The following is a 22,160-nucleotide window of genomic DNA, read 5'->3' on the forward strand; positions in this document are numbered from 1 at the left end:
GGGGCCCTATTCTCTCCCTAGTTACCCTTTTGTCCTTAATATATTTGTAAAAACCCTTTGGATTCTCCTTAATTCTATTTGCCAAAGCTATCTCTTGTCCCCATTTTGCCCTCCTGATTTCCCTCTTAAGTATACACCTACTTCCTTTATACTCTTCTAAGGATTCACTCGATCTATCCTGTCTATACTTGACATATGCTTCCTTCTTTTTCTTAACCAAACTCTCAATTTCTTTAGTCATCCAGCATTCCCTATCGGTACCAGCCTTCCCTTTCACCATGACAGGAATATACTTTCTCTGGATTCTGGTTATCTCATTTCTGAAGGCTTCCCATTTTCCAGCCGTCCCTTTACCTGCGAACATCTGCCTCCAATCAGCTTTCGAAAGTTCTTGCCTAATACCGTCAAAATTGGCCTTTCTCCCCTCCTGAAGAAGGGCTTATGCCCGAAACGTCGATTCTCCTGTTCCTTGGATGCTGCCTGACCTGCTGTGCTTTTCCAGCAACACATTTTCAGCTTTCTCCAATTTAGAACTTTTGGAAGCCCAGGATTTGTTTCAATGTGAGTTCATCACTGATCTCAACAACTGCAGCAACAGTTTGCCTTTTATGGTGCTTGTCTGGCATAGAAATTCATGACTTCATAGAAATTGACTGGAGACAACACAATAATAGGTGCTGAGCCAAAGATGGAGGTGCGATGCAGTGTAATGGTAATATCACAGAGTCATACAGCACAGAAACAGACCCTCCAATCCAACCAGTCCAGCCGACCATAATCCCAAACTAAACTAGTCCCATCTTCCTGTGCTTGGCCCGTATCCCTCCAATCCTCTTAGTCATGAACTTAACTAAACATCTTTTAAACATTGTAACTGTACCTACATTCACCACTTCCCCTGGAAGTTCATTCCACACATTTACAATCTGTGTAAAAAAAAACCCTCATGTCTTTGTTAAAATCTTTCTCCTCTCACCTTAAAAATACCTCCCACCCGAGGAAAGAGACACTGCTATTCACCTTATCTCTACCCCTTATGATTTTATAAACCTCTATAAGGTCACCCCTCAACCTCTTATATTCCAGTGAAAACAGTTCCAGGCTATCCAGCCTCTCCCCATAACTCAAACCCTCCATTGCTGGCATCATCCTGTTAAATCTTTTTGGAACCCTCTCAAGCTTAATAATGTCCTTCCGAAAGCAGGGCAATCAGAACTGGACACAGTGCTCCAGAAGCGGTCTCACCAACGTCCCCTACAACCTCAACATAATGTTTCTGGGCTAATAACCCAGACTAACATTCTGTTGAAAGTTGAATTCAATGAAAGATTTATAACCACTGAAGATTATTATAAAAACTTATCTAGTTCACAAATATCCTTTAGGGAAGGAAATCAGTTATCCTCACCCACTCTGCCCAAAGTGACTCCAGATCCATCCAATTAATGAGTAATAATTGCTACCCTAGCAGTGATATACACATTCTATGTGTGAATTAAAAGAACCATTTCAAAATTCTTACAGACTGGACAGGATGAATGCAGAAAGAGTACTTCCTGTGGCTGGAATTTCTAAAGGTGGTGATGCAATCTCAGTATAAGGGAAAAGCTGTTTAGGATTAAGGTGGGGAGGAACTGTATCACTGAGAGGGTCATAAGTCTTGGGAATTCTCTATCCAAGAGGGCTGTGGAAGCTCAGTCACTTAGTGTTTTTAAGAGAGAGATAAATAGATTTCTAGATACTAATGACATAAAGGAATATGGGGATAACATGGGTAAATAACACTCATATACACAATCAGCCCTAATGTAAAATGATGGAACAGACTGAAGGGCTGAATGGTCTACTCCTGCTCCTACTTTTCAATGTTCCTCAGTGACTAAACTATAGCCTTCGGTTGAGATGCTTTCTATTGAACATCTATTGTGGACATGCTGAATTTCCTTAGCCCCCTGAGAAAGTACAGATATTGTGTGGGTTCTTGACTGTCACATCAACATGGGTGGACCAGGACAGATGGTTGGTGATCATCACTCCCATGAACTTGACACTTTTGATCATCTCCACCTCAGCAGCATTGATGCAGACAATGCCCTCCACTCTGCTTCCTGAAGTCAATGACCAGCTCCTTCACTTTGCTGACTTTGAGAGAGAGAGATTGTTACCTTTACACCATGTCACCAAGCGTGCTATCTCTTTCCTGAATTTTGTCTTGTCATTGTTTGAGATGCAGCCTACAACGGTGGGGTCATCAGCAAACTTGTAAATGGAGTTGGAGATGGAATTTGGCCACACAGTCGTGAGTGTATAAGGAGTATAGTAGGGGGAGATGAATACGCAGCCTCAGTGTTAAAGGTTATGATAGAGGAGGCTTTGTTGCCTATTCTCACTGATTGCTGACTGTGGGTCAGAAAGTCGAGGATCCAGTTGTAGAGGATGGAGTAGAGACCTAGGTCTCGGAGTTTAGTTGGAATTATAGTGTTGATAGTGGAGCTGTAGTCAATAGGTAGGACCCTGACGTAGGTGTCCTTGTTGTCCAGATGTTCCAGTGTTGAGTGTAGGGCCAGGGAGATGGTGTCTGCATGGAGCTGTTGCGATGGAAGGCAAATTGCATGGTATCAAGGCAGGCTCAGAGGCTGGAATTGTTGTGAGCCATGACTAATCTCTTGAAACACTTTATATTGATGGAGGTCAGAACCACTGGGTGGTAGTCATTGAGGCACGCTGCCTGAGTTTTCTTTGGCACTGGGATCATGGTGAGATGAAGCAGTCTAGAATCCAGAAAACAGCACTTCCAGTGCTATTGGTTCTGCACTGGACTGCCAACCTTGGTTTTATACTCAGGGCTATGGACTAAGACTGAAAACCCTGATCTTGTGTCTTAATGAGTAGCTATCAACTAAGAACTGGAAATTTGTCAATTCAGTAGTCTTTTCATTGCCAAGCAAGAGGAGTGTTATCTTTATGTCGAGCACTGGGTTGGGTAAAACCTTTCCAAACCTCATAACAGAACTGAGTATCACCTCCATAATCAGTGGGTTGCAGTTCCTGTCCATTTGAAGGAAATGCTTACATTTATGTAGCATCTTTTTCACAACCTCAGCACATCTCAAGCGCTTTCTGGTCAATGAAGAGTAATTACACTTTAGAAGTGTAATCTGGTTTTTTTTGTTCATACACAGGATGAGGTGTCACTGGCCAGGCCAACATTTATTGCCTCTCCCTAGTTGCCCAGAGGTCAGTTAAGAGTCAACCGCATTACTGTGAACCTATAGGCCAGACTCATATATAGGCCAGACCTAGTAAAGATGGCAGTATCCTTCCCTAAAAATCTGTAATTAAGAGTCTAATGATAACTGTTGCTTGTTGGCTGAAATTCATCTGGTCTACTAAAGGACATTAGACTTTTAATTACAGATTCTTATTGAATTCAAATTCCATCATCTGCCGTGGCAGAATTTGAACCCAGATGCCCAGAACATTACCTGGGCCTTTGGATTACAGTCAAAAAGTGTGGTGCTGGAAAAGCACAGCCAGTCAGGCAGCATCCGAGGAGCTGGAGAGTCGACGTTTCAAGCATAAGCCCTTCATCAGGAAGCCACTGCTGCAGACATCGCAATGCGAATCCTCTTTGGATTAACAGCCCAGTGATAATAGCACTAGGCCAAAACGCACTGTCACCTCCCCTGTTATCATACAGGAAATGAAGCAACCAATTGGCACAGCAAGATCCCAAAATTTCACGTGAGGTATTTATGAAATTATCTTTTTACTTCAAGTTTCCTTTTACTTGTTTGCAGATTGTGGGCGTTGTCGGGTAGGCCAGGATACATTGCCCATTCTGAATTGAGAAGATGGTAGTGAACGTCCTTCCTGAACCGCTGTAGTTGATGTTTTGTTGGTATGTCCATAGTGCTGTTAGAAAGGGAGTTCCAGGATTTTCTACCACATACAACAGTGATATAGTTCCATGTCTGGATGGTGTGTCATTTGGAGGAGAACTTGCATGTATCTGCACACCCATAATGATGATGGTGTTCTGCACCTGTGCTCCTTGATGGAAGTGGATGTGGATTTGGAAGATGATGTCTAAGGAGCTTTGGTGATTTTTGTTTTTGTAGTGCAAGTTGTAGATAGGACACACTGCTGCTACTGAATGTTTGTATTGGTGGGACTCAATATTTGTGGATGTGGTGCTAATCAATGGGCTGCTTTGTCCTGTTTGACTTCTTGAGTATTACTGGAGGTGCACTCATTCAGGTAATTGGGAAGCATTCTATCATACTTTTGCTCTGAAGATAATGGACAGACTTTGGGGAGTTATGAGGAGAATCACTCACTGCTGTATTCATAGAATCATAGAATCCCTATAGTGTGGAAACAGGCCCTTCGGCCCAACAAGTCCATACCGATCCTCCGAAGAGTAACCAACCCAGACCCATGCCCCTATCCTGTTACCCGATATTTACCCTGACTAATGCACCTAACCTCCACAACCCTGAACACGATGGGCAAATTAGCATGGCCAATTCACCTGACGTGCACATCTATGGATTGTGGGAGGAAACCGGAGCACCTGGAGGGAACCAACACAGACACGAGGTGAATGTAAAACTCCACACAGACAGTCACCTGAGACTGGAATCGAACCCGGGTTCCTGGCGCTGTAAGGCAGCAGTGTTAACCACTGTTCTCCACTAATCCCCGTCTCTGACCAGCTCTTATTGCTGCTGTGTTTACATTGCGTGTCCAGTTCAGTTTCTGGTCAACAGTAAACATCAGGATGTTGATAGTGGGGCACTCAGTGATGGTAACACCATTGAATGTCGAGGGATGATAATTTAATTCATTGTCTGGCACTCGTGTGATTTGACTACTACTTGCCACTTTTCAGTCCAAGCCTGGATATTGTCCAGGTCTTGCTGCATTTGGACATGGATTGCTTCAATATCTGTGAAGATGCATATGGCACTGAACATTGGGAAAGGTTAACAACCAACTCATTACTGACCTTACGATGGAGGAAAGATAATTGATGAAGCAGCTGATTGCATAGCTCTGTCCATCATTTGCTGCTTATGCTGTTTGACACACAAGTAGTCCCATTTGATAGCTTTACCAAGTTGACAGTTTGTTTTTAGTATGCCTGGTGCTGCTCCCGGCCTGCCTTCCTGTACTCTTCATTGAAACCAGAATTGACTTCCTGGCTTGATAGTAATGGATTAGTGGGAGATATGCTGGGCTATGTACAGTTTTCTGGTTTAAAGCCAGTAGATATGTTCACAGTCTATTCCATTTAACGCAGTGATAGTTCCATACATGATGACAGAGAGTATCCTCCATCCTGGAGACGTGAATTTGTCTCCTCCAGGACTGCATGATGCATATTATCATGGATAGGTGCATCTGCGATAAATAAACTGGTGAGAATGAGGTCAAAACAGTTGTTTCCTCTTGTTGGTTCTTTCACCCCATGCAGCAACTACGTCCTTTCAGACCAGCTCAATCAGAGTGCTGCTGCCAAAACCAACTCTTGATGATGGACATTGAATTCCTGCACACTCAGGGCTTTGTACAAGTGAGGAGCAGCACTGATTCAACAGCTCCATTATAATTAAAAACAGCCACATTTTACTCTGATAATAAAAAACAACTCTTTTGATTTAAAACACTTACTTTAGATCTTACCTGAATCGAATCATAATCGCTTACTTCATTATCTGGAAAGTTAAATCAGAAGTGAAAGGAGTTAATTGATTTCAACTTCCTGAGGACTTGCTGTCTGTTCAATTACTTCGAACTGATTGGATCCTTGGTTGCTGGACTCTCTGCTTTTGCACACTGTCAATCTCTTGACATGAGGCAAAGTGGAAACTGCTTTGGGAAAGGGATATCCACAATACAAGGCCACTATGTCTCGTGGAGAGCTTTTCTTTGTGCATGGGATGTGCGTGTCACTACTGGCCATGACTTTTTATAGGTCCTTGTCAATGGAGAGCCCCCTGACTTCACCACTGGCTGGAAAATCCTACACTGCAACAGTGGCCACACTTCAAAAGCTCCGACTCAAAGTCACAAGCCTGAAACTTTAACTGTTTCTCTCTCCACTGACACTGCTGGAGCTGCCAAATATTTTCCAGCATTTCTGTGTCCAAGGTATTTCAGAGTCATAGAGTCATCAAGATGTACAGCACGGAAACAGACTCTTCAGTCCAACTTGTCCATGCCAACCAGATATTCTAACCTAATCTTGTCCCATTTGCCGCACTTGGCCCATATCCCTCTAAACCCTTCCTATTCATATACCCACCCAAATGTCTAATAAAGGTTTCAATCTTGCCAGCCTCCACCACTTCCTCTGGCAGCTCATTCCATACATGTACCACCCTCTGTGTGAAAAAGTTGCCCCTTAGGTCTCTTTTATATCTTTCCCCTCTCACTGTAAACCTATGCCCTCTAGTTCTGGACTCCCCCACCCCAGGGAAAAGACTTTGTCTATTTATCCTATCCATGCCCCTCATGATTTATAAACCTCTATAAGGTCACTCCTCAACCTCTGATGTTCCAGGGAAAACAACACCAGTTTATTCAGCCTCTCCCTATAGCTCAAATCCCCCAACATCCTTGTAAATCTTTCTGAACCCTTTCAAGCTTCACAACATCCTTTTAATAAGAAGACCAGAATTGCATGCATTCCAAAAGTGGCGGAACCAAAGTCTTGTACAGCCGCAACATGACCTCCCAACTCCTGTACTCAATACTCTGACCAATAAAAGAAAGCATACCAAACACCTTCTTCACTATCCTATCTACATGCGACTCCATTTTCAAGGAGCTATGAACCTGCACCCAAGGTCTCTTTGTTCAGCAACACTCCCCATATCTTTACCATTAAATGTACAAGTCCTGCTTTGATATGCTTTTCCAAAATGAAGCACCTCACGTTATGTTTTTGATTTACACTTCAGAGGTACTTAATTGAATGTGAAGTGCGTTATTAAATGCAGCCTATCAGGGAAACCTCATAATCTCTTAAACAATCTATTCAGTTCCAGTCCACTAGGAACTTATTGCCAAAAAATAAAAATCCATTGCAATATTTGGACAATTTGCGATAACATCTTGCTATTTGCACAGCCTCGATGAAAATCAAGAAGTAATTTCATTCAGGAAGATAAGAGGCATTCCCTGAACACACAAATGAAAAGCTATTGACAAAAAGGATTTCTTTCTTCCTCACACCTGAAACAACTACAATGATGCTTCGACTCAGTGTAGCAGCACAGACAAAGAGACCTTGGAATGCAGGTTCATAGCTCCTTGAAAGTGGAGTCGCAGGTCGATAGGATACTGAAGAAGGCATTTGATATGATTTCCTTTATTGGTCTGAGTATTGAGTATAGGAGTTGGGAGGTCATGTTGCGGCTGTACAGGACATTGGTTAGACCACTGTTGGAATATTGCGTACAATTCTGGTCGCCTTCTTATCGGAAAGATGTTGTGAAACTTAAAAGGGTTCAGAAAAGATTTACAAGGACGTTGCCAGGGTTGGAGGATTTGAGCTATTGGGAGATGCTGAATAGGCTGGGGCTGTTTTCCCTGGAGCGTCAGAGGCTGAAGGGTGACGTTATAGAGGCTTATAAAATCATGAGGGGCATGGATAGGGTAAATAGGCAAAGTCTTTTCCCTGAGGTGGGTGGGGGGGGGGTAGTCCAGAACTAGAGGGCATAGGTTTAGGGTGAGAGGGGGAAGATATATAAGAGACCTAAGGGGCAACCTTTTCAGTCAGAGGGTGGTACGTGTATGGAATGAGCTGCCAGAGGAAGTAGTGGAGGCTGGTAAGATTGAATCATTTATTAGGCATTTGGATGGGTATATGAATAGGAAGGATTTGGAGGGATATGGGCCGGGTGCTGGCAGGTAGGACTAGATTGGGTGGGGATATCTGGTCGGCATGGATGCGTCGGACCGAAGGGTCTGTTTCCGTGCTGTACATCTCTATGACTCTATGAGAAGGAGGATCATTTGACCCTTTGTTGTTACTTTACTGTAACCCCACATTTTCCCATGGCTAATCCACCTCGCCTGCTCACCCCTCGACACTATGGACAATTTAGGATGGCCAATCCATCGAACCTGTACATCTTCAGACTTTGGGAGGACACTAGAGCACCCAGAGGAAACCCATACAGACACAGGGAGAGTGTGCAAATTCTTTCCTGAGAGTAGCCCAAGGATGGAATTGAGCCCAGGTCCCTCTCGCTGTGGGCCACTGTGCTATTATGTTTTAGCAAGACCTTCAGAGTTGAAGGGCAACCTGATGGAAGTATACTTCTACATTTATTGACTTTGACATATAGTATATGTATATATGATTTTATATGTATAAAATTATGAGAGGCATGGATAAAGTGGACAGTCGGAGTCTTTTTCCAAGAGTAGAAATATCAAATACTTGGGGGCACAGGTTTAAGGTGAGAGGGGGAAAGTTTAAAAGAGGTCCTGCATGGTTTACTGGTTAGTAAGGTTAGATCACATAGAATCTAGGAGAAGGTAGCTAATTGGATACAAAACTAGCCTGAAGAGCCAGAGGGTGGTTGTAGAGGGTTGCTTTTTAGACTGAACGCCTGTGTACCGCAAGGATTTGTGCTGGATCCACTGCTTTTCGTCATTTATCTAAATGATTTGGATGTGAACATAAGAGGCATGGTTAGTAAGTTTGTAGATGATACCAAAATTGGAGGTGTAGTGGACAGCCAAGAAGTACAATAATACCTTAATCAGATGAGCCAATGGACTAAGGAGAGGCAGATAGAGTTTAAATTAGAATAAATGTGGGGAGTTCAGTTTGGAAAGGCAAACCAGGGCAGGACTGATACAGTTAATGGTAAGGTCCTAGGGAGTGTTGCTGAACAAAGAGATCTTGGAGTGCAGGTGCACAATTCCTTGAAAGTGGAGTTGCAGGTAGATAGGATAATGAAAAAGGCATTTGGTATGCTTGCCTTCATTGGTCAGTGCATTGAGTAGAGGAGTTGGGATGTCATGTTGTAGCTGTACAGGAAGGACACTGGTTAGGCCACTTTTGGAATACAGCATTCAATTCTGGCCTCCTATAGGAAGGATGTTGTGAAACTTGAAAGGTTCTGAAAAGATTTACAAGGATGCTACCAAGCTTGGAGGGTTTGAGCTATAGGGAGAGGCTGAATATGCTGGGGCTACTTTCCCCGGAGTGTCGGAGATTGAGGGATGACCTCATAGAAGTTTATAAAATCATGAGGGGCATGGGTAGGATGAATAGACAAGGTCTCTTTCCTAGAGTAGGGGAGTCCAAACTAGAGGGCATAGATTTAAGGTGAGAGGGGTTTGTTGGTGCCAAGAGAGAAGACTTCAGAACAGTAGGAGTGACAGGATATTTGGCTAAAGAGGCAATCTGGAGATTGTCATTACAATCATTATCATTGCAAAGTCCATGTCAGTCTCTGTTACTGATGTTACTTGAGGGATAAATGATTGTCAGAGTGCCTAAGGAAACTTCTGTGCTCTTTTTTTGATAAGTGCCATGGGATAATTTACATCCATTTGGCAAAGCAGACCTGGCCTGGGCTGAACTGACTCCCCAGAGCCAGTCCACCATCTACAAGGCACAAGTCAGGAGTGTGATGGAATACTCCTCACTTGTCTGGATGGGTGCAGCTGCAAGAACACTCAAGGGAGCATCCAAGAGAAAGCAACCAGCTTGATTGTTAGTGTATCAGCTAGCACTCAATCTCTCAAGAGAGCAGCAGTGTTTACCACTTATAAGGTGTCCTGTAGAAAATCATCATGGTTACTTTGAGAAAGTTCCAAACCCCCAGCAAATACCACCTGGAAGGGCAAGGGCAGCAGATACATGGGAACACCACCATCTGCAGGTTTCCCTCCAAACCACTGATTTAGAAAGTATTGCTGTTCTTTCAGTGGTGCTCTCTCAAAATCCTGGAACTCCTTCACAGCTCAGCACCAGCCTTTTCAGTACAATTAAGGATGGGCAATAATTGCTGGCCTTGCAAGAGATGCTGACATCCCAAGAATGAATAAAGAATGGATGCTGACATCCCAGATGAAAAATTCCTCGCATGCCACTGGAATATTCCAACTTGACTTTGGAGTGAGATTTTAACCTACAAATTCTACTTTGAAGTGATTACCAACTGAGCAATGGATGACAGTGATGTCTGTGAGCCAGACTCTGAAGAGTTGCATCCTCCTTCAAGAAGCTAAGCCCTTGTAGACATCTGAGGGCTTTAAGGAGCCTGGGAGAGGAGGGAAATTCCAATCAGTGGCTGCAGTTCTTTTGTGTGACTCAATCTTCCATCCACTGATGGTGACAGTAACTCTCCCACAGATGCCGCAGTTTAGTGTGAACAAGGCAATCTCAACTTCATTATATCAGCCTTTTGAAAGTGGAAAGGCTTTTCTTTTGTAAATTACATTTCAGTCGATCCCTGCGTTGCACCTATTTATACAAATGTTCAAGTGCTGCTAAAATTAACCAAAGACATTCAGTCCCCAAAAGCAAATGGAAGTGAAAAATAGACAAACAGTTCCTATGGTGTGCCTTTTCTTGCTTTCAACATTTAATATGGGTCACTCCCAAGAACTAATACAGAACCTCTGAGACATCCATAAAAAAGTAACTTTGAGTCAAAATCACTGACAGTTCTTTGCACACAATTCAGATTCATCTCACTATTTTCAGATATTGTCCTCCTCCCTGTCCTGAAGGATCTATTACACTGGAGTATGGTTCCATTGCAACCCTTGAAAATTTGATTAAATTGGTAATTTTCCACAGCAGACTTGGATGACGAATGTTCTTAGGCCATTTGCCCATTTCTTAGTCATCATTAGCAAGCAGCCTCCAACCTCCTCTGTCCACAAAAGACAGGTCAGAGTTACAGCCGTTGACATCAAGATTACCTTTGACTGAGCAAGCCCTAGCAAACCGAGTCAGTGGGAATTAAGGGGGAAAGGTCTCTGCTGGTTGGAATCGTACCTAGCACAAAGAAAGCTTGTTTTGGTTGTTGGAGGTCAGTCATCTCAGTTCCAGGGCAACTCTGCTGGAATTGCTCAGTGTAATGTCTAGGCCCAACCCCCTTCATAAAACTAAAAAGGACTGCGGATACTGAAAATCATAAATTGCTGGATGAGCTCAGGAGGTCTGGCAACATCTGTGGAGAGAAAGCGGAGTTAATGTTTCAGGTTGAGTGACTCTTTCTCAGAACTGATGGTAGCTCGGAAAATGTAGGGTTTATGTGCAGTAGGTGGACAAGAAAAATGATTAGAACGGAAATCCCATCAGAGAGAGTGGAGCAGAACTTGTTCAAGGTGGGCGTGCCTAAAAGAGTAGTGGCAGTGAGTTAAATACTAAATAAAAATTGAAAGGACTGTGGATGCTGTGAACCAGAAACAAAACCAGAAATTGCTGGAAAAACTCAGCAGATCTGACAGCATGTGGGGGGGGGGGGCGGAATCAGAGTTAATGTTTTGTGTCAAGACAGGAAAAATGATTGGAATTGAAATGTTATCGGAGAGAGGAGCAGAACTTCTTCAAGGTTGACCTAAAACGTTAACTCTGACGTCTCTCCACAGATGCTGCCAGACCTGCTGAGGTTTTCCAGTGGTTTCTGTTTTTGGTTCTAACCATCTTCAGTTGTATCATCAATAACCTTCCCTCTATCATCAGGTCAGAAATGGTTGTGTTTGCTTATCTTTACACAATGTTCAGCACCATACGCAGTTTCTTAGATACTGAAGCAGTCCATATCCAAGTGCAGCAAGACCTGGACAGTATCCAGGCTTGGGCTAAAAAGTGGCAAGTAACATTTTTGCCAGAAAACTGCCAGCCAATGATTGTTGAGTCATAGAGTCATAGAGATGTACAGCACGAAAACAGATCCTTCAATCCAACTCGTCCATACCGACCAGCTATCCCAACCCAATCTAGTCCCACCTGCCAGCACCCGGCCCATATCCCTCCAAACCCTTCCTATTCATATACCCATCCAGATGCCTTTTAAATGTTGCAATTGTACCAGCCTCCACCACATCCTCTGGCAGCTCATTCCATACATGTACCACCCTCTGCATGAAAAAGTTGCCCCATAGATCTCTTTTAATCTTTCCCCTCTCACCCTAAACCTCTAGTTCTGGACTCCCCCACCCCAGGGAAAAGACTTTGTCTATTTACCCTATCCATGCCTGTCATAATTTTATAAATCTCTATGAGGTCACTGCTCAGCCTCCGACGCTCCAGGGAAAACAGCCCCAGCCTGTTCAGCCTCTCCCTATAGCTCAAATCCTCCAACCCTGGCAACATCCTTGTAAATCTTTTCTGAACCCTTTCAAGTTTCACAACATCCTTCCAATAGGAAGGAGACCAGAATTGCACACAATATTCCAACAGTGGCCTAACCAATGTCCTGTACCGCCGTAACATGACCTCCCAACTCCTGTACTCAATACTCTGACCAATAAAGAAAAGCATGCCAAACACCTTCACTATCCTATCTACCTGCGACTCCACTTTCAAGGAGCTATGAACCTGCATTCCATCATCATCTCCAATGAGAGAGAGAATCTAACCATTATCCCTTGACATTCTGTGGCATTGCCATCATAGACTCACCCATTATTAACTATGGACCAGAAACTAAACTTTCAATAGCCATATGAATGCAATGGCTACAAGAATACTGCAGTGAGTTACTCACTTCCTGAGTCCCAAACCATCTAAAAGGCACAATTCAGGATTATGATGGAATATAGCATACATACCTGGTTAAGTGTAACTCCAACAACACTCAAAAGACATTACAACAACCTGACCATAACAGCCTTCTTACCTGGCAGTCGAAAAGTGTGGAGGAGAAAGTGAGGACTGCAGATGCTGGAGAGTCAGAGTCGAAAAGTGTGGCGCTGGGAAAGCACAACAGGTCAGGCAGCATCCGAGGAGCAGGAGAGTCGACGTTCCGGGCAAAGGCCCTTTATTAGGAATGTGAGGGGTAGGGATGAGGGCTGAGAGATAAATAAGAGGTTGCATGGGGCGGGGATGAAGGTAGCTGGGAAGGAGCGGAAGGTAGTAGGTGGGAAGGAAAATGGACAGGTGGGACAGTTGAAGACATCACACCCACAAACATCGACTTGCTCCACCGCAGATGCTGAGGAGCAGCAGTACAGACTATTGACAAGGTGGGCTGCAGGAGCTTACTAAGCTCCTTAGTCAACATGCAATGTGGTTTTCCAGCCCAACATGCCTGGGCTGGCTCTATGAAATGTGTCAATTTTGCAATGAATCCAATGCTTTTTATTTGCTACTTAACTGCATACATTTCAGGTCCCGTTGTAATTTACTCTTGAATGTGCTTTAGGTTTCACTGTCCAAATCACAGCAGCTTCAGAGTCAGCATGTAATGGCCATTGGCATGGCTGGCAGGTGCCTGGAACAGGTTGCCAGCAGAGGTAGTAGAGACAGGCACGGTAGATTCATTTAAGATGTGTCTGGACAGATGCATGAGTAGGTGGGGAGCAGAAAGCTACAGATGCTTAGGAATTGGGCAACAGACTTAGACAGTGGATTTGGATCGGCTCAGGCTTGGAGGGCCAAAGGACCTGTTCCTGGGCTGTAAGTTTTCTTTGTTCTTTGTTCTTTTAACTCAAGGAGGTAGCCCCTAGTGGGATTGTTGCTGACCTAATTTGGAAGCTAATGTTCTGATGTAAACAAAACAAAAACTTGCAGATGCTGCTGTACTGATACATGAACTCTGTTTCTCTCTCCACAAATGCTGCCAGACTTGCTGAGTTTTTCCAGCAATTTCTGATTCTGTTTCTAATGCTCTGGTGACACGAGTTCAAATCCTACTATTACATAGTCATAGAGTCATAGAGGTGTCCAGCATGGAAACAGACTCTTCAGTCTAACTTGTCCATGCCGACCAGATATCCTAACCTAACCTCATCCCATTTGCCAGCATTTGGCCCATATCCCTCTAAACCATTCCTATCCATGTACCCATCCTGATACATTTTAAATGTTGTTATTGTACCAGCCTCCACCACTTCCTCTGGCAACTCATTGCATACACGCACCACCCTCTATGTGAAAAAGTTGCCCCTTAGGTCTCTTTTAAAATTTCCTCCTCTCACCTTAAACATATGACCTCTAGTTATTACTCGCCTAGCCCAGGGAAAAGGCCTTGTCTATTACCCTATTCATGCTCCCCATGATTTTATTGTCACCCCTCAGCCTCTGACACTTCAGAGAAAATAGCCCCAGCCTGTTCAGCCTCTCCCTATAGCTCAAACCCTCCAACCCTGGCAATTTCCTGAAAAGTGTTTTCTACACCCTTTCAAGTTTCACAACCTCCCTCCTATGGTAGGGAGAGCAGAACTGCATACAATATTCCAAAAGTGGCCAAACCAATGTCCTGTACAGCCGCATCATGACCTCCCAACTCCTGTACTCAATGAACTGACCAATAAAGGCAAGTGAGTTTTGAACTTAATTAAGAATAAACCTCAAATTAAAAAGCTGACCTAATGGTGACAATGTAAACATTATCAATTGTTGAAAAGACACATCTCATTCACTAATGCCCTTTAGGGAAGAAAATATGTCATCCTTACCAGGTCTGACCTACATGTGATTCCAGACCATGGCAATATGGTTGACTCTTTACTATGCTCTGGGCAACTGGGGATGGGCAGCAAATATTGGCCTAGCCAAGACATACACATAATTAAAAATACCTGTCATTGTCTGTATTGAACCCACGGTCCTCTGGGCTGGAGAATTCCAAAGATTCACCACCATCTGAGCGAAAAGAAATCCTTCTCCTTTTTGTCCTAAGTCTCCTACTCTAAGATTGATCCCCAGACCCACTAACCAGGGGAAACATTCTTCCTGCATCTACCTTGTCAATCCCTGTAAGAATATGGGAATAGGCCATTCAGCCCATTGGGTCTTTGATGGTCCTTTGAAAGAATCTGCTTTGGCTGGTTCCCAAATACTGACCTTTTCCTGGATAATCCTGCAGATTGTTCCTCCTCAAGGACACATCCAGTTGCCTTGTTGTGGAACTTGATTCTACTCACACTTCAGGTAGTGTGCTCCAGATCTCCAGAGGTGGCACAGTGGCTCAGTGGTTAGCACTGTTACCTCACAGTGCCAGGGGCCAGGTTCGAGTCCTGCCTCGGGTGACTGTCTGTGTGGAGTTTGCACATTTTCCCTGAGTCTGTGCAGGTTTCTTCAGGGGATGCACAGCAGCTCAGTGGTTAGCACTGCTGCCTCACAATGCCAGAGACCCGGGTTTGATTCTCGCCTCAGGCAACTCACTGTGTGGGAGTTTGCACATCCTCTCTATGTCTGTGTGGGTTTCCTCTGATGTGCAGGTCAGGTGAATTGGCCGTGTTAAATTGCCCATAGGCTTAAGTGCATTAGTCAAGGTAAATGTACGGTAGGGGAATGGGTCTGGGTGGGTTATTCTTCAGAGGGTCAGTGTGTTTCCATACTGTAGGGAATCTAATCTAAGTTGTTATTTAAATGATTTTGTGTGGCAGCACTGTAGCTCAGTGGTGAGCACTGCTGTCTAACAGTGCCAGGGACCAAGGTTCGATTCCAACCTCGGGCGACTGTCTGTGTGGAGTTTGCACATTCTCCTGCGTGGGTTTTCTCCGGGTGCTCCGGTTTCCTTCCACAGTCCAAAGATGTGCAGGTTAGGTGAATTGCCCATTCTAAATTGCCCATTGTGTTAGGTGCATTAGTCAGAGGAAAATGGGTCTGAGTGGGTTACTTTTCGGAGGGTTGGCGTGGACTTGTTGGGCAAAAAGGCCTGTTTCCATACTGGGAATCTAATCTAATAAAAAAAACTTCATTATTTGTGTGAAGAAATTTGTCCTTATTTTCCCTTTTTGCCAACAAGTGTAACTCTTTGCCCACTGGTAACTCTCTCACTTGATACAGGGAGCCACACTCTAACACATGAGTTCGATGTTATCCCTTTGGTCTCATTTCCTCCTGATGCTGAATTTAATTGTTTGAGATATTGGAGAAGTATTGTTCCAGTGATTCATTCAATGTATTATTGAGTTAAAATACTTCACTGAAAAGACTGACTTGTTGAATTGTTAAGTAATGTAGACCTGTCCTCCGGTAATGTGTCTGACTCTGATCTCTGTGTTCACAGGACTTCCTGATGGAGACCTTCATCATGTTCAAAGACCTGATTGGCAAGAATGTGTATCCTGCTGACTGGATGGTGATGAGTATGGTACAGAACAGGTCAGCTACATTTCAATAGTGACTATCTGCAATGCTTTAGTTTCTTATTAATTGGAGAAAATGTACACTACGTTAATGTCCTAGATATACGAACGTAAGAACATAAGAGCATAAGAAATAGGAGCAGGAGTAGGCCATCGAGCCTACTCCGCCATTCAATAACATCATGGCTGACCTCTCAACTTACCCACCTGTTCACCATAACCCTTAATTCCTTTAATATTCAAAACCTATCTATCTTTGCCTTAAGAACATTCAACGAGGTCGCCTCAACTGCTTCACTGAGCAGGGAATTCCACAGATTCACAACCTTTTGGATGAAGACGTTCCTCCTCAACTCAGTCCTGAATCTACACCCCCCCTTACTTGAGGCTGTGCCCCCTGGTTTTAGTTTCACTGGCCAGTGGGAAAACAATTGCTGTGAATTTCCTCCACTGTTCTTCAAAAGTTCCACCACATAGTCATTGTTCTCAGTCTACCTTAGGCAACTACTTCCTCATCCCATTTTAGTCTCCTTTGTATAAGCATGTACCCAGGTCTAGTTTCCCACTCCTCTGTCTCACACTTATGGAATGGGGAGAGATCCCATCAGATACCAGGAGCAACTTTTCTCTCCTCAGAGGTGGTGAGAAGGGCGAGTCATTGGGTGCATTGTTCCTAGACAGGCAATGCCCCCCCCCCCCCCCCCACCCCCAGCTCCCCCAACCTTTGCATCACCTCGCAAAGTGCTGGGTGAAAGGTGCCTTTGGGAATTTGTTGGATGTACTAGACATTCAAAGCTCTTTCATGGTCAATAAACAGCCAGTTAAGGGCTTCAGCTTTCTACAAGCCCATAAGACCATATGTCATAAGAGTAGAAGTAAGCCATTCAGCCCATCATGAAATGAAATGCAAATTACATCTTTTCCCTGCAAGCAAGAAACATGGTTGGTTTCTGGACAGGGGTGGCATGGAGGCTCAGTGGTTAGCACTGCTGCCTCACAGTGCCAGGAACCAGGGTTCAATTCCATTATTGTCGACAGTCTGTGTGGAGTTTGCACGTTCTCCCTGTGTCTGTGTGGATTCCCTCCGGGTGCTCCGGTTTTCTCCCACAATCCAAACATGTGTACGTTGGGTGAATTGAGGATGTAACTCTGAAGCTGGACTAGGGAGATCCAGTAGATGTAGTGTACATGGACTTTCAGAAAGCTTTTGATAAAGCCCCCCATAGGAGGCTGGGGAGCAACCTTAGGGCGCATGGTATTGGGGGCAAAGTACTAACTTGGATTGAAAGTTGGTTGGCTGACAGGAAACAAAGAGTAGTGATAAACGGCTCCCGTTCGGAATGGCAGGCAGTGACCAGTGGGGTATCGCAGGGATCAGTGCTGGGACCGCAGCTTTTTACAATATATGTTAATGATATAGAAGATGGTATTAGTAATAACATTAGCAAATTTGCTGATGATACTAAGCTGGGTGGCAGGGTGAAATGTGAGGAGGATTTTAGGAGATTACAGGGTGACCTGGACAGGTTAGGTGAGTGGTCAGATTCATGGCAGATGCAGTTTAATGTGGATAAATGTATGGTTATCCACTTTGGTGGCAGGAACAGGAAGGCAGATTACTACCTAAATTGAATCAATTTAGGTAAAGGGGCAGTATAAAGAGATCTAGATGTTCTTGTACACCAGTCAATGAAGGTAAGCATGCAGGTACAGCAGGTAGTGAAGAAGGCTAATGGCATACTGGCCTTCATAACAAAAGGGATTGAGTATAGAAGCAAAGAGGTTCTTCTGCAGCTGTACAGGGCCCTGGTGAGACCACACCTGGAGTATTGTGTGCAGTTCTGGTCTCCAAATTTGAGGAAAGACATTCTGGCTATTGAAGGAGTGCAGCGTAGGTTCACGAGGTCAATTCCTGGAATGGCGGGACTACCTTACGCTGAAAGACTGGAGCGACTGGGCTTGTATACCCTTGAGTTTAGAAGACTGAGAGGGGATCTGATTGAGACGTATAAGATTATTAAAGGATTGGACACTCTGGAGGCAGGAAACATGTTTCCGCTGATGAGTAAGTGCCGAACCAGAGAACACAGCTTAAAAATATGGGGTCGACCATTTAGGACAGAGATGAGGAGAAACTTCTTCACCCAGAGAGTGGTGGCTGTGTGGAATGCACTGCCCCAGAAGGCAATGGAGGCCCAGTCTCTGGATTCATTTAAGAAATAGTTGGATAGAGCTCTCAAGGATAGTGGAATCAAGGGTTATGGAGATAAGGCCGGAACAGGATACTGATTAAGGATGATCAGCCATGATCATATTGAATGGTGGTGCAGGCTCGAAGGGCAGATGGCCTAATCCTGCACCTATTGTCTATTGAATTGGCCATGCTAAATTTGCTCATGGTGTTCATGGATGTGTTCGTGAGAGGTTAATGTAGAGAAACAGGGTAGGGGAAAGGTTTTGGGTAGGAATTCTCCAGAGGATCTGGACTTGTTGGGCTGAAGGGCCTGTTTCTGCACTGTTGGGATTCTATGATTTGTGGGGTCCTCAGTCTGTGGCCAACCAAGGGAAGGGATGGCTCTGAATGCCAATTCGTTTAATTCCCCCCAGACCTTACCTCCAACTTCACTAGCATTTCTCTCACTGCAGCACCCCCCTACCTCATGATGCCAAAGAAAAATACTGGTCATTGAATCCCCCAAAGTAAAGTTGTCATAATTCTACCAGATTCTGGATTAGTGGTGCTGGAAGAGCACAGCAGTTCAGGCAGCATCCAAGGAGCAGCGAAATCGATGTTTCGGGCAAAAGCACTTCATCAGGAATAAAGGTAGATAGCCTGAAGCGTGGAGAGATGAGCTAGAGGAGGGTGGGAGTTGGGAGAACATAGCATAGAGTACAATGGGTGAGTGGGGGAGGGGATGAAGGTGATAGGTCAGGGAGAAGAGAGTGGAGTGGATAGGTGGAAAAGGAGATAGGCAGGTAGGACAAGTCCGGACTAGTCATGGGGACAGTGCTGAGCTGGAAGTTTGGAACTAGGGTGAGGTGGGGGAAGGGGAAATGAGGTAACTGTTGAAGTCCACATTGATGTCCTGGGGCTGAAGTGTTCCGGGGCAGAAGATGAGGCGTTCTTCCTCCAGGCGTCTGGTGGTGAGGGAGCGGCGGTGAAGGAGGCCCAGGACCTCCATGTCCTTGGCAGAGTGGGAGGGGGAGTTAAAATGTTGGGCCACGGGGCGGTGTGGTTGATTGGTGCGGGTGTCCCGGAGATGTTCCCTAAAGCGCTCTGTTAGGATGCGCCCAGTCTCCCCAATGTAGAGGAGACCGCATCAGGTCCTGGTCCTCCTTCACCACCGCTCCCTCACCAGCAGACGCCTGGAGGAAGAACGCCTCATATTCTGCCTAGGAACACTTCAACTTTCTCCCCACCCCCACCCTCCTCTAGCTTATCTCTCCACACTTCAGGCTCTCTGTCTTTATTCCTGATGAAGGGCTTTTGCCCAAAACGTCAATTTTGCTGCTCCTCGGATGCTGCCTGAACTGCTGTGCTCTTCCAGCACCACTAATCCAGAATCTGGTTTCCAGCATCTGCAGTCATTGTTTTTACCTCATAAATCTACCAGACGAGAGAGCTGCTGTCTCATTAGAGAGACAACACTGGCAGTGGTTTAATCTGAGGGCTGGGAAGATTGAGGAGGAGAGTCCTTCATGGCGATCTCAACTGATGCGAGAATGGAGGCTGTGCTGTTGGCATCACTCTGCATCACAAATCAGCCACCTAGCCAACTGAGCTAACTGAAACTACCCCACCTCCCCAAGACTAACCCTCCAGCATCAAACTGTGGGACGAAGAACCTGCCAGCATTCATGGCCAGTAACGTCTGATGAGGCGGGGCTTTAAAGTTGCAGTTTGCCAATGAGCTCTCAACAAAGTGAATAGAGCTTGACACAACACACTCTCTTCTTGATGGGACAATTGCTCCTGAATACTATTCTGCCACACACACAGACAAACACTCCCCCACCCACTTGTACATCAAACACACACACATACACACACTTGTAAAACAAACCCACAGACGCATATACACACACACACACCTGAAAAATAAACCACAGACACACACACACAGTCTCTCTCTCTCTGTCTTTGGCTGTAATGTGGTAGGGTCAAAACGTGTGGCGCTAGAAAAGCACAGCCGGTCAGGCAGCATCCGAGGATCAGGAGAGTCAACGTTTCGGGCATAAGCCCTTCATCAGGAATGTAGAGGAGGAAGGGGGATGAGAGATAAATGGTGGGGGGGGGAGGGGGGGGGGCTGGGGAGGAGGTATGTGGAATAGTCATAGGTCAGTGCAGGTAGGGGTGGTGATTGTGATTGGTCGGCGGAGAGGGAGGAGTGGATAGGTGGGAAGGAAAATTGACAGGTACATCAACTAATTTAGGAAGAGAACAGAGAACTGTTAATTTCAAAACTCCAGGATTTACATTACTTTACTTTCATGAATTCCATTACTTTGTTTTTTAAAACTCTTAAGCTCTTAAATGAGATGCTTACTTTTACAAGGGATTATGCAGTTGAATTAATGTGAATGCAGTGAATGAATTCAACAAAGTCTGCAATAGATGCTTAGAAGTTTTTTTTAAAATTCAGAATAAACCATTCACCCCTATCTTACATTCTTCATATTAAAATATGAAGGGTTTTATTTGACAGCTAATACTTCTCTTTCCTGAGCTCTGGGGATCTGAAATTAAAACAGAAAATGTTGGAGAATCCCAGCTGATTGAACAGCACCCATGGAGAAAGAATAACTAATTCTGCTTTGAGTATGATATGATGTTTATGTGGTTCTCCTCTCTAACTTTGTTTATGGCTCCTCAAATGTTTTAGACCAGCTGGGTTTTCCCAGCATTTATGTTCTTTGTTGGAATTCATACTCCCACCTCAGAGAGTCTTGAAGTATGTGAATTAAACTGCGGAATGACATTGTGATAATGGAATCCAATCCAGTCATCGTAACCCTTAGGTTCTCTATCAGTTTGAAAATTCTTGACCAAATGATCACTCGCTGGAGGTCTCTTCCTCAAATAACTTTCCCTGCCTACCTCACTCCAGAAATACCAGCACCTGCAAGTTCCCCTCTGAACCACACACTATCTAGACTTGAAAATATTATCGTCATTCCTTCACTGCCGTTGGATTGACATTCTGGAATCCCTTTCGAAAGAGCACTGTGGGTGTCCCTACATCCTAAGGACTGTAGCAGTTCAATTCCTGTCTCCATGCTATCGGAAATATGTTGTTAAACTTGCAAGGGTTGAGGTTTATAAAATCATGAAGGGTGTGGAGAGGATGAATAGACAAGGTCTTTTCCCTGGACATACATTACTTAATTAGAGGGCATAGGTTTAAGATGAGAGGGGAAAGATTCAAAAGGGACCTAAAGGGCAACTTATTCATACAGAGGGTGGTGCGTGTATGAAATGAGCTGCTATCGGAATTGATGGAGGCTGGTACAATTACAACATTTAAAAGTAATCTAGATGGGTGTATGAATAGGAAGGATTGAGAGGGATATGGGCTAAATGCTGGCAAATGGGACTAGATTAATTTAGGATATCTGGTTGGTGTGGACAAGTTGGACCAAAGGGTCTGTTTCTGTGCTGTACAAGTCTATGACTCTCAGGCTACACACCATTTCCTTTTCCTGGGCATTGAGGGATGTGCAATAAATACTGCCTAGTCTGTGACACTCATAACTCACGACTTAATAAAAAATGACTCCTTTTCCTTTAAAAGCCTCAATGGATCAGCAGCGGTTTGGGGGAGTTGGGGGGGAGGGTTCTCTGTACTGTCATTAGCCTA

At 44.5% G+C, this 22,160-nt stretch overlaps 1 protein-coding gene and 1 long non-coding RNA gene across 2 annotated transcripts in view; one reads left to right on the forward strand and one right to left on the reverse strand.

Moving 5' to 3' along the window:
• The window catches only part of LOC122553785 (dedicator of cytokinesis protein 2-like), a 1,227,980-nt gene that overhangs the window by 761,343 nt on the left and 444,477 nt on the right, over positions 1-22,160 (forward strand). The window contains exon 29 of the mRNA XM_043698147.1: positions 16,224-16,318. Within this exon, the coding sequence (XP_043554082.1) occupies positions 16,224-16,318 (95 nt within the window). The remainder of the gene's footprint in view (positions 1-16,223; positions 16,319-22,160) is intronic.
• Positions 1-22,160, reverse strand: part of LOC122553997 — a 117,428-nt gene that overhangs the window by 67,313 nt on the left and 27,955 nt on the right. The gene's annotated exons all lie outside the window — the stretch shown is intronic.

This window comes from Chiloscyllium plagiosum, chromosome 1 (assembly GCF_004010195.1).
Source record: "Chiloscyllium plagiosum isolate BGI_BamShark_2017 chromosome 1, ASM401019v2, whole genome shotgun sequence".
In the NCBI taxonomy this organism is placed as follows: domain Eukaryota; kingdom Metazoa; phylum Chordata; class Chondrichthyes; order Orectolobiformes; family Hemiscylliidae; genus Chiloscyllium; species Chiloscyllium plagiosum.